This window comes from Gekko japonicus, unplaced genomic scaffold (assembly GCF_001447785.1).
Source record: "Gekko japonicus isolate JY-2015 unplaced genomic scaffold, Gekko_japonicus_V1.1 scaffold281, whole genome shotgun sequence".
NCBI classification, from domain to species: domain Eukaryota; kingdom Metazoa; phylum Chordata; class Lepidosauria; order Squamata; family Gekkonidae; genus Gekko; species Gekko japonicus.
Window position 1 is genome coordinate 39,370 of NW_015174281.1, and position 13,427 is coordinate 52,796.

General features: G+C 44.7%; 1 protein-coding gene across 1 annotated transcript in view; it reads right to left on the bottom strand.

Moving 5' to 3' along the window:
* LAMC2 (laminin subunit gamma 2) overlaps positions 1-13,185 on the bottom strand; it is a gene marked incomplete at its 3' end in the record, with an annotated part of 52,464 nt that extends 39,279 nt beyond the window's left edge. The window contains exon 1 of the mRNA XM_015423843.1: positions 13,098-13,185. Coding sequence (XP_015279329.1) covers positions 13,098-13,185 — 88 coding nt within the window. The remainder of the gene's footprint in view (positions 1-13,097) is intronic.
* Between the last annotated feature and the right edge of the window lie 242 nt (positions 13,186-13,427).

The following is a 13,427-nucleotide window of genomic DNA, read 5'->3' on the forward strand; positions in this document are numbered from 1 at the left end:
TCCCGTCTCTAGTTCTAGCTCCTGCCAACCTAGCAGTTCGAAAGCAAGAAATTGCAAGTAGATAAATAGGTACCACTTCAGTGGGAAGGGAACAGCGTTCCGTGCGCCTTGGTGTTTAGTCATGCCGGCCACATGACCACGGAAAAGAGTGAGCTCCCGTCTCTAGTTCCAGCTCCTGCCAACCTAGCAGTTCGAAAGCAAGAAATTGCAAGTAGATAAATAGGTACCACTTCAGTGGGAAGGGAACAGCGTTCCGTGCGCCTTGGTGTTTAGTCATGCCGGCCACATGACCACGGAAACGTCTTCGGACAGCGCAGGCTCTTCGGCTTTGAAACGGAGATGAGCACCACAACCCTAGAGTCGGATTCGACTGGCTTTCGAGCAAGGGAACCTTTACCTTTACCTTTTATGCAAGGCAGCGGTCAAAGCAAAGAGGGCAAAAGAAAGGAAATAAGGCTGATTTTGCACAGCACACATGAAGCTGCCTTATACAGAATCAGACCGTGCATCCATCAAAGTCAGTATTGTCTATTCAGACTGGCAGCGGCTCTCCAGGATCTCCGGCAGGGGTCTTTCACATCATCTACTGCCAAATCCTTCAACTGGAGATGCCAGGAATTGAACCTGGGACCTCTGGATAGTGAGTAGAGGCTCTACCACTGAACCACAGCCTCTCCTCAAACTGTGCATTGAGGGGCTTTTGCTGGAAATGAAGCTCCTTCACCACTTTTTGCAACATATAGAATAATAACTCGGTAATGTCATGTCGCATGCATGAACACACATGAAGCTGCCTTATATTGAATCAGACCATTGGTCCATCAAGGTCAGCATTGTCCACTCAGACCAGCAGCAGCTCTCTGCAGTCTCAGGAAGTGACTCACATCGCGATGACCTGAATTTTTTAACTGGCGATGCTAGGGATTGAACCTGGGACCTTCTGCATGCCAAACAGAGGCTCTACCACTGAGCCACAGCCCCTCCCCTAAAAAAACACGTTAAAATGTGATACGTGAATGAGACACATATCATGACACATTATATATCATTCTGGTTACTGAGGTAATGGATATGAAGAGCAGTGACCACCCTGAAGACCACCACTAAGCTGACCTGGATGGCCAGGGCTATCCTGACCTTGTCAGATCTCAGAAGCTGAGTAGTGTCAGCCCTGGTAAGTATTTGGATGGGAGACTACCAAGGAAGCCCAGGGTTGCTACACAAAGGCAGGCAATGGCAAGCCACCTCTGTTCGTCCCTTGCCACGAAAACCCTATGGGGTCACCATACGTTGGCTGTGACTTGACAGCATTCTCCATCACCCAAAGGCAGGCAATGGCAAGCCACGTCTGTTCGTCCCTTGCCGTCTCCATCATCACATACCACCACCATCCTCATCCAAAAAGTCTGAATCAGCTGATAGCAGCTTATTGTCCAGGGAAAGACACGTTATTGATGCTTGACATAGCTCCCAGAATCCTTTGCTGACTGAAAACCTCTCAACCTAAGCAGAATGGATCTGGGTTTGCATTTTGTGGGGGGAAAGTTTCAGCTACTTTGGCCACCCAATGAGAAGGGAGCCCTCACTGGAGAAGACCCTGATGCTGGGAAAGATTGAAGGTCAAAGAAGACGGGGACGGCAAAGGATGAGATGGTTAGACAGTGTCATAGATGCAACGAACATGAAATTGAGCAAACTTCAGAGGACGGCGGAAGACCGGAAGGCCTGGCGTGATCTGGTCCATGGGGTCGCAAAGAGTCGGACTCGATTGTGCGACTGAACAACAACAACCTCTTGTGTATCGTATGTATGAAATCTGTGGATATTCATTGTTCAAAAGCTGATACAGGAGATGCATTTGAGCTTGGCTTTTAAGCTCAAATCTAAGGCAAAAAGTTTGCATCCATTAATATTATTTCTTAACATAAGCCAGGAAAGAGCACATGGAACTGGGAAGGGTGTGTGTGTGTGTGTGGTCTGCCTTCCTTCTATTTGTTTCAAGATGGTTTTAAGCCATAGATCTTCAGACAGCAAACTTGAACCATAGTTTGTGCTAATCATATTTCAGAACCAAACAGTGGTTTGAGCTTCTAAATATATAGCAGGCAAGCCATTGTAGTTCAAATAAGTGAATATCCTTGCCTCAAAAACTAGATTTTGGGAGAAAGGATTCTAAACCAGTTCACTCTCTAACATGCTTGTTTTCTATGTGCAGGGGATTTTTTGGTATGGAGGGATATTCCATCCCATAGGCCCCTGATAAAGTGGAATGTCCCATTGATTTCCTCGCCCCCTCAGAAACGATGCCTGATACAACTTGCCCATTTATTTCCCCTAAACTAAATACCCTAATATGGCAAAGATTGCTGATTACATTAACCAATACATATAATTAGCTCTACATGGCAATTTTCAAACCCAAAACTCAACCACTTGGGAGATTACATCACCCAATCACAGTTTGATTCCATTCCACTTTTTCAACTTCTTGCGGGTGTCAGAAGAGGTTTTGGAGGCAATTATATCATGATAATTATGCATGTAATGGTATGTTTTTAACAAGGTAATTTCACACTTTTCCTGATGCTGTTTTTTGCCTGTTGCGTTCCTTCATGAAGCTTCCTGAATGGGATTCTCAATGCCTAACAGGGGGGGGTGTCTTCTAAGTAAAATGGCGCATACACAGGGGGACTCGATACTGCTCTGTGCTCAGCCTTTAAAGCACACAGCTGAGGGGGTTTTGCCCTGTGACTCCAAAGCACATTGCACCAACAGCTGAACAACCACATCTTCAACACAGGAAAATATAAGAGAACAGTTAGGATAACTTATTTGCATATGCCACACCCCCTGACATCACCGGAAGTGTGTCCGAAGGCAACACCCACCACTCAGGCTCCACTGGACTGTTTTGGATTGCTACCTATGGGGGGAGGGAATGTGCAGATCTGTCCTCACAGAGGAGGGAGAGCTTGTACCTAAATAAAACTTGGTCTTAAAGGTGCCACGGTCCTGTTTGGCATTGCTAGCTATGGGGGGTGGGGGAACACGTAGATCTGTCCTCACAGAGGAGAGAGAACTTGTATCTGAAGGTGGGCCCAGGGGGGGGGCTCTGCAACTTACCTGGCTGATACTTGCTCCTCGTGGCCCAAGTGAGCGCTGCTGGGAGCAGGCGGCGGGGCTTGTTGCATGTGCCAGCCCCCTGGGCTCCTTACTGCCGGAGCTCCGCTCCTGTGTGCTCCCACAGGAAATGACCCCTGCTAATGCTAGACTATATCTCCTGTGCAGATTGAAACAAAGCCCTTATAAATTTACCCTCACACCTTCACTGCACCAAAAAGCCATGACTGTTACAAACAGTGCTGTTTTCACACACAGATACCTTTCAACATTTTGGGGATGAGATACAACTAAATAAGCACACCAGTTTCCCAACTACCAAGATTATCCTATCTATGCAAACATGGCTGAAGGGCTGGTTCTCACTTTCAAATACTTATTTTTCTCTTCTTTTGATCAGGCTGCTGAATCCATGAACTGACTTTATATCGGGCTTGAGGTGATATCAGGGTTGCCAGGTCTGGGCTGGAAAATACCTGGAGACTTTGGGGTTGAAGCCAGGAGAGGACGGGGTTTGGGGAGGGGCCTCAGCATGGTACAATGCCACAGAGTCCACCCTTCAAAGCGGCCATTTTCTCCAGGGGAGCTGATCTCTGTCAGCTGGGGATCAGTGGTAAAAGCGGGAGATCCCCAGGGCCCCACCTGGGGGCTGGCAACCCTAGGTGATATTGAAATCCAAACTCTGTTGAGAAATTCCTGGAGATTTGGGGGGCAGAACCTGGGGAGGATGGAGAGGGAGGGGAACTCAGCAGGGACATTATACCGTAGAGTCCAACCTCTGAACCTACCATATTCTCCATGGGAACTTATCTATGTAGTATAATTCCAGGAGACCTCCAGGCTTGACCTGGAGCACACAACCCTACTGGGGCCTGGTGCAGTTTCCCCTGCATCTAGACTCTAACGTCCTTATGTCAGCGGCCTGAAGTTGTAAAGCTAAAATGCAGCCAACAGAATGCACAGCTGTGCCAACCAGACAAACCCAAAGAGTAAGGTAGGGTTGCCAGTTGCCCACCTGTGGAGGGCAAGCTCCCACCCCCACTCTCCGTTAGCTGCACTAGCTCAACTGAGAAGCTGGAGGAAATTGGGGGGGGGGGGGTTGCTGATGCTGTGAATGTCACTTTTGAGTGACTAACTGCAATGGTCTAGGGATTTCCCCAATCTCTATGGTCTTTAGCATTGGGATTGAGGAAATTCCTAAATTGGAGGGGGCTGTGACATCACTTTTGGGTGTTCACCAAGAAGGGAAGTCAACACAGGAGAAGCTAGCACAGGGCTGACAAACCTACAGGCAGTCTCCTAGTATTTATACCAGGCCTAAACTGCCTGCGCCCTTTGCACAGTTTGATGCTGTGTGTCTTATTTCTTTCTCTCCCAGGAGCCTGAGCAGGTGTTATCAGACTAGGCCCAGTCCTTCCCATGTCCTGGTATTGCTAGGCAAGGGACTTGCCTTCTTGCTCTAGCTCTTTCATCACAGAGGCAGGTCAGAAGTTTGGGCCGCCATCCTCCAGGTGGGTCCTCCTGGAATTCACCTAGAATTACAACGGATCCCCAGTCTACAGGAATCAGTTCCCCTGGTGAAAGCAGCTACTTTGGATGGTAGGCTTTATGGTAGTATACCCCACTGAATATTTTCCCCAGGCTCCACCCCGAAATCTCCAGGAATTTCTCAAGCCAGTGTTGGCAACCATATCAGCAGGATCTTCAGTAAGCGTCTGAAATGTGCACAGATTTCAAAGTATGTGTCAACTTTATTCTATTTCATGGACAATGTATAACTGGGACTTGGCACTGAACAATCAACATGCCAGATTGCTACTCTGAGCGCCTATTACCTTGGCAGGCAACTTCTGGTCTTTACGAGAGAAGTGTTCTTGGGTCAGTGCTTTCCACTTTGTTCATTGAGGCAGAAGGATTAATGCATTTACTAACCAGAGCAGTCAAAGTCATCAGACACAATTGGGTTGCCGTTTAATGCTAACTTGCACCCCAATGCATCTGTAACATCTGAAGTAAAGCAGATTGATTTTTAATGAAGTAAGCAATTAGAGGCCCCTTTGTTTATGAGGCACAGGTAAAATGAATGTTATTTCAAAGTTCATTCCCACTGGTGTTGCAGAAGCCCTGCCTTGATAATAATTGCATCGTGTAGCCATGAAGAAGATGGGTCACACAACTGGATTTGCTTCATGCTAAATCAGATGAGGTAGTGTGACAGAACCCCTGTCCTTGACAATGTCACCCTCGAAAACTTTGCACAGGCTAAGGTCCCCAACCTTGTTGTGCCCGTGGGCAACTTTTGGCATTTGGAGAAAAAGTAGTCGGCAGCTCCACAAAATGGCTGCTGTGCTAGATTCCTTTGCAAATTGACCAATTGTAGATATGCAAATTGCATGTTTACTGACATTAAGATACACAGAATTAAAGTCACATCTAGAAAGGGACTTATGACACAATTCTATTCATGTTTCCATAGATGTCTTGTCTTGCTGGGCTTAATAGTGCTTTCTTTCTATTATTGGGTCCCACTGAAAACCATGGGGCTTGTTGTTTGGAACTGTGTTCTTACTTCCTTTTCTGTCTTGTTTCTGGATGCTTATCCAGAGTTAACCAAGAAGATGAATACTGTAGATGCACTACTGCCAACTGCTTTTCAAGACTTTTGGCTGAAAAGTACCATGTCAAAGAACTTGGGCCTGACTGTACAGATCGACACGTTGAACAAACTGTGAGAGTGAAAGGAAAGGGTTGGTCATGGGGATTCAACAGAGCCTGTTATGGAGAAAGAAAGTAGTGGCTAAGCAGAACATCTCCCTGTTTGCTCTTTGGGAGTGAGAAGACATAGACCTATGCTGTCACGATTGACATGAAAAAAGGAAAAGACAAAGAACATGAGGAATGTGCAAGTCAGACGGACAAGTGTCTGCAACTGGCAATGTTAGGCAGTGTCAACATTGCTGATCAACACAGTCTATCACATACATGTCAGAAAGGATAACTAGAATACATTACATAAGAGTCTGTGGTGCATTTGAACTGGCACTTTGTGGCTATGACGAGATTGATGATTCAGTACATCTAGATGTATTCAGAGGCCCAATGAACCTGGTTGCGTCAACTGATTCGGAGATCAGAAATATACCCAAAGCAATCCAACTTTGATGCAAAATGGTTTTCGTTTCTAGATTATATCCTTACGCAAGATTGTCAACCACATAATTCTTTGTATCGCACGTTGGTCTTTTCCTAATGTTAGTCTTTCCCACTGGATCTCTTCTTCTCTTTCATTCTTACTATTTCGTGTTTGATCGTAGGATTCTCTGGCATTATCGACATCTCACATGGGTACAATAGTGGATTAGTAATCATGGTCTTCTTTCAAATGGGGTCATAGCACCTAACAAACATAATGACTGATTGAACCACATGAGTTTAAAAGCTAGCACATGCTTATTTTGAATAGGGAGCTGTAAATGTACTTGTGATTAATGAATGAGGTTAACTACATGAATGTGCGCTATGATTTATCGATGTATTGTTTGAACTTCAATAAAGTTTATGATTTATTTTTTTAAAAAAAACCTGATTCTGTCATGGAGCTTCACCTTCACCATGCCACGGTATTTAGAGGTCTTTCAAAGACTGTTCACAATGAACCGCTTGAATGCATGTTCACAGTAGCCAGAATCATATTAGTCAGGAATTGAAAAGTATTCAGTTTGTGGCCATTGAGGCTGATGGAACCACAGATGCATAAATGCTCTGTTTTTACCGATTTCCTGCTACATCAGTGGTGAAGTCTCAACAGTGGGACACTTCTACATATTCACACAGTTGCTGGATTCTTGTGCTGAGACAACTGCCACAGTTGTATGTTAGGATCTGGAGGAAGTGTTCTCCACAGAAGCTGCCAAGCAGACACTCATTGCTCAGGGTGATGATGGAGCAATTGTGATGTGTGGACCAGTGCTCCCTCTAAGCTGAGTTAGTGTGAGCCTGCTCACAGTTTTTTAGCCTTCGGCTCACACATTTTTGTCCTCACTCAGGAAGGATGGTTCCGGAGCAAACTAATTTATGCAGCAGTCAAATCGCTCGCTCACAACTTTAATGCCAGTCGCTCACAAAGTAGAATTTTTGCTCACAAGACTCTACAGCTTAGAGGAAGCCCTGGTGTGGACAGCACGGAGGAGTCCAAAAGAGGATCCAGGATGCATACTGAAATGAACTATGCCCACTAGATGAATCTGACAATAACTTAATAAGACAACAAGCAGCATCCCAAACCAAGGATGTGAGTGTGTTCTTTGCAGACATTTCTAGGTCTTATTTTTACACATTCAGGAAAAAAAGATCATCTCCAAGGTCATCCCAGACATGCTGGAACTTTAATATCTGAAGAAGGAATGTGGTATTTGAGAGGATACTGGAACTCATTGAATACTTTAAGGAACCAAGAGCCTGGAATTTGATCCGACTGCTGTCAGTGAGACCAAAGGAGTCATGTGACTCATGGAAAAAGATGGGGAATTCTTTTACTTTATGTCCCTGTTCCATAGAATAATGCCTAATGGGGATATTATCTACAGTTAACTCCAGAAAAAAGCCAATGATTTCGTAGCAATCAGGGTAGCTCTCTCTAATTTTGTATCAAGGCAGTCAGAGATTCTATTCTTGATCTCTGAGCTGTCTGACCAATCTCAGCTGCCTGGCGTCAAAAAGCAAGGAAACCCTAGATCAATTTGCAGCAGAAGTTTGTGATATGATTTCACAAACCAAAAAATGATTTGAATTCACTGAACATCTACTATGTACAACATTGGTACAGAGTAGTTTGTTTGAAGCACATAATTTGAAATTCCTAAAACATATTTATTTATTGTATGGCAGAGTTACACACAGGAAGCATACAATAATACAAAATACGTAATCAAGTTGATACAACCTAAAACAACCTCTGCCGAAAGCAGTAGAAACCTACCCCATGGTATAATATATATAACGGAAGCCGAAGACAGAGCTTTCTGTCTTGCAAAATGGGCAAGAGCTCCACCAATATCAAGGATGCTTCAACCCTACCAAAGACACTTCTGGACAAGGACCTGGAGACATGTTTTTGCAGGAACAATGAAGTTATTGAGAATCACAGTGACTGCTCCAGTGACAACAGCAGAAGCAGAGTGAGCATTCTTTGCTCTGAAAAGAATAAACTCTTTCCTGAGAAATACCATGTCCTAGGGCTGCCAAGTGGGGGCGGGTAGCGGGTAAACCCCCGCTTTGGAACTCACCTCCCAAAGGGCAGTGTGGCTGCATCACCAGAGGTGACGCAACCACGTCGATCATGTTGGGGGCGTGGCCCCGATCATCGGAGGGAAAACTTGATGGTTTTCCGTCTGATGATAGGGGCCACGCCCCCAACGTGATCGACGTAGCGCGTCACTTCCAGGACATGCTGGTGGCATGCGCACACACACACGTCGGACGAGAGCTCCCGGAGCCCGGCGATGCTCCCCCGCCGGTAAGTAGATTAGACTTGGCAACCCTACCATGTCCTAAGACAGGCTCAATGAATTAGCAATGCTGTCCATAGGATAACAGCTGATTGAAGAAATTCCAGATCTTAACCATAAGACATTCAAATGGTTTGGAAACCAGAAAGAATTCCGAGCTAACTTCACCTACATGAGGTAGGTAAAAAGGGCAGGTAAAAAAGGGAGAAGACAGAAGGAAAAACCATCAGACCAGATCCCAAAACACTGAACAGAGAGCACTCCATAAGCATTATCCATTGGCTTGGTTCTTTTGTTTGACAGCAATGTTTCTTAAATCGATGTTCTAATGTCTGTATAGTTGTTTGTAAACCATCTAAGTCACATAATTTGAATGTCAAGCATTTTAATAAATTAAAATAAAAACATGCCCAGTTTCAGTTGATAACTTGGAGGCATATACACTTCTGTGCTAATGTATGGGAGGAGGTGGAGCATGTGGGATCTAGACATGGGCTCATAGTGCTAGTTTACCCCTAGGTCTGCTCTCTCTCTCTGGAATGAATCTTAATGTAAGATAACATAGTTGGAACGAGTGGTGGAGGCTGCACCGTATTCCCCTTAATACAATCAAATATGACCACACACCAAGGGAAGAGATTCTTCTTAAGTTCATTTATATGTTAAGAAACTTATTGGTGCGCTTGAAGGGACAAGGATGGGGACAAAATTAGAGTTAACTTGCTCTGGCTCCGCCCACCATTTGCTGCCCTGGCCTACAAGCCCCACTGGGCACCAGCCAGCACTGTTTCCCTCAGGCCTACCTGATCTTTTCACTCAAGTTTCTCAAAAACATACTAGCCAGGCAATCCATGTTGTACATTCCACTATGTTCTGAGGGACGAGAGTGGTTTTAATGAATCCAAGTTTATTTCACTACAGTGGGGGCCCCAATTTAATGTTATCATTTGGCTAGTCTTCTTTTTTTCTGATTACACTTTGCAGTTTTTAAATGCTGTGGCCTATTTATAAGTCCAGGAAATTAAGAAGCTGATAAATCTTACTTGGGAGTTCATTCTGTATTCCTCACTTAAACTAATTTAACAGTCATTCTCGCTTTCAGAACCTTACTTCTGTCACATCTAGAGTATTAGTGTGTGTATAGCCATTTGTAGCAGGGAATTCTCAGGACCGTGAACAAACTACATGTTTCCCAGATTTCTTCAATGGAAACCAAGATAGTAAAATAGATGTGAAAGTTATATTAATTTATAGTGTGGAAAGGTGGAATACCATGAAATGAAGGCCCACAAAACACTCAGATTTCTTTAAAAGTTTCCCCCTCTAAAAAGTTCCAAAGAAAAAAAATAGCACTGAAGAAAACTCCTAGGAAATGCTTTTTTTGAGATAAGCTCTTACTCATCCAGAATGTGTAATATGAAGATTTTTAATGTAAAAATCTACAGGATTATTTAATGATAATTCCTGCATCAATTTATTCTTTAAATGTGGCTGATTTTTTCCATAATTAATGAGCTATAATGTATGTGAGAACACACTATTGATCAGTTCAATGTTATAAAGTTTAACTTGCTAGCAAAATATACAGCTAATCTTGTCAGTGTATAACTGTTTTTGTCCAGCTTCGCATATGCTATTGTAGCACAGGGGACATCCATTCACAATTCTCTCTCTAGTATTGGCTGTATCTGCAGTTTTGCTCAAAGAATGCGCAGGCAGTAATCCTTTTAAATTGCACAAATATGATGAACACTACAATTTCACACTAATTAACATAAACATGAAACATGTTCTGTTGTTAAAACGTTAAATAAGTTTAGACCTCATAAGTAAGTGTTGGATATGTTTCAGTAAATTTTCAGGTTTTAAAACAATGAAAAAATAAGTTTCCATGGCTTCAAAATGTCCAGAAAAATTTAATCTCTACCTGGGGTTCACCTCTGGGATTGCAGACTTCTGCACTGGTAAAATGTTCTTGTTCCTCTAAGATACATATTTCTCCAGGTGGGGTTAGGGTTGCAAGGTGCCCCGGGGGGGCAGGGAAACCCCCGCTAATTGGGTCGGCCGGGGGGAAACCCATCCCCAAAGTGCCAGGAGCACGGAGACGTGCCCAGCATGATGACATCACCCAGAGGTGATGTCATCGCATCTGGCACGTTGTGGGGGGACGCTCTGTCATTCGAGGGAAAACTCTATGGTTTCCCCTCAAATGATACTGGCCCCGCCCCCAACATCCCTGACGTGATGATGTCACTTCCGGGTGAACTCCCGGGGAGGGCCGGGAGTTCCCCCCCCCCGAAGGTAAGACTTGGCAACCCTAGGTGGGACCTGGAAATGTCCTGGAATTGAAACTGATCTCCAGATTACAAAACCCATTTCCCCAAGAGAAAATGGCTGCTGTGGAGGGGGGACTTTATGGCATTATATCCTGCTGAGATCCCTCCTGAAACTCTACCCCCAGATCTCCAGGGTTTTCCCATCCCAGGGTTGGCAAATGTATCTGATTTGTATGTGTTCCTGGGTCACTTAGGCACAAGGTCTCACTCCTTGAAGCACAGCTTATCTTTAAGTGGCAAGATGGCGGAGTTTGAAATAAACTTGGATGTTCAGGGGATGATCAGGGTTGTTATATAAGACTGCACTGAGGGATCCATTTTTATGGCAGTCCTCCCCCACTTTCACATAGTGGATTTACTTGTATAATGGTGCATCATAGTCACCTGGGCAAAATTGCACAAGCCCGCACTTCAAAAATGAACCCCCCAGCTATAGGAGAATTAACAGGAGGGTACACTGGGGTTCCTCATTCAAATGAAAGGGTTTTCTACCAGGGGACCAGAGGAGTGGTAAGCACCTTGGGTTAAGCACCTTAGTCAGCATTTAATTCCATTTCCTTTTCAGGCTTTCCTTCTTTCCAGGAGATGCAAGGAGGAATGTGTTCCATTCAGACCCACCGTCTTTGAAAGCCATTTTGGGATGGTGCTCATCACCACCCTTCAAAATCCCAAAGGTGCCCACAGGCCCCAAAGGTTTGGGGACCCCTTAATTTATTATGAAAGTGTCACGCAGCTCTGAAGACACCCTGGCTCAGCTCAGTCCTGAGTGAACTGCACCACAGGAAGCATGTTAACGTACAAAAGATCTTTGTGGAGAGAACACTTTGAATGCTGTTTAAGTACACACACAAATTGCATATGCTTGTTTGATAGGGCCCCCCAAATGAATTTCTGCCTTCGGCATGAGCTCTTAAAACTCCTTTAACAATTGATAAATGATGTTTCCCTCCCACTGTCTTGTATTGTCTAGCATTGAAAAAGTACAGAAAAGGTATAAAATGTCAAACAATGGGGGGGGGGGGCAAACAAAGCATACTATGTTTAAAGATCCCTAGATGATCTATACTCTAAATTAACTTTAGGAATGAAGAAATGCAATGTATTATGTGTTTGCTACAGAGAACAACACCCACCCACAACTCATTTCTGCATATGAACCATGTAGGTGCCCACAGGCCCCAAAGGGTTGGGGACCTCTTAATTTATTATGAAAGTGTTAAGAAGCTCTGAAGACACCCTGGCTCGGCTCAGTGCTGAGTGAACCGCACCACAGGAAGCATGTTAACGTACAAAAGATCTTTGTGGAGAGAACACTTTGAATGCTGTTTAAGTACACACACAAATTGCATATGCTTGTTTGATAGGCCCCCCCAAATGAATTTCTGTCTTCAGCATGAGCTCTTAAAACTCCTTTAACAATTGATAAATGATGTTTCCCTCCCCCTGTCTTGAATTGTCTAGCATTGAAAAAGTACAGAAAAGGTATAAAATGTCAAACAATGGGGGGGGGGGGCAAACAAAGCATACTATGTTTAAAGATCCCTAGATGATCTATACTCTAAATTAACTTTAGGAATGAAGAAATGCAATGTATTATGTGTTTGCTACAGAGAACAACACCCACCCACAACTCATTTCTGCATATGAACCATGTCTACTCTGACATACCTATTGGATGCATGGAACACTTATCTTGGTTGCTAACTAGCCTTCCTATTGGATGCTACAGCCCAACCATCCAACCAAGGCACAGGGAATAAGAAAGTCAGCATGCAGTTGCTAAGCAACAACAGTGCATGCTTTCCCATCTACCTCCAAGGTGAGCTGGTGTAAGTATGGCTGGAGGCGAAAGGGGGACCAAGGCCTGGGGAAAGAATTGCAACTTATGAAGCACTTGCCCAGCCAGCCAGATCTCCACTGCCCTGAAAAGCTTTTCTGCCCAGCGCCGGGGAAGTTCTACATACACAGAAAGGAGAGAAGTTTGTTCTCTTGCTCTTGCACATCAAGTGGTTATGCAGCAGCTTGGAGAACCCCCCTGAGGAAGGCCAAAAAGGGAAAGGGAGGAGAAAAACCTGTCGTTAAAGGGAATCCATTCCCAAGCAGGATGACGCTACTTGTGCTTGCAAAGCCTTACCTTCTCTTCGTTGAGTTCCAACAGCTGCAGGAAAGCGGAGAGAGGCAGCAAGGAGGCAGCTCACAGTTACCAGCCAGTGTGGAGCCATTCCAGGGAAATCAGGACTACGTCCTCCAACAAGGTTCTCCAGTCCAACACGGTTCTAACCAAAATGCTGGAGGATCGGGCTGGGGGAGTTGCAGCTGCGGACTGTTCCCCTGTGCCTGTTCTCTCCCCCCCCCCTCAGGTGGTTTTATCACCTCCGCTGCTTGAATCACTCTAGACAGGAAGAAAAAACGCTTACCTTCAGCATGACTCACTCACCTTGTGAATTAAAAAAAAAAGAGGGCC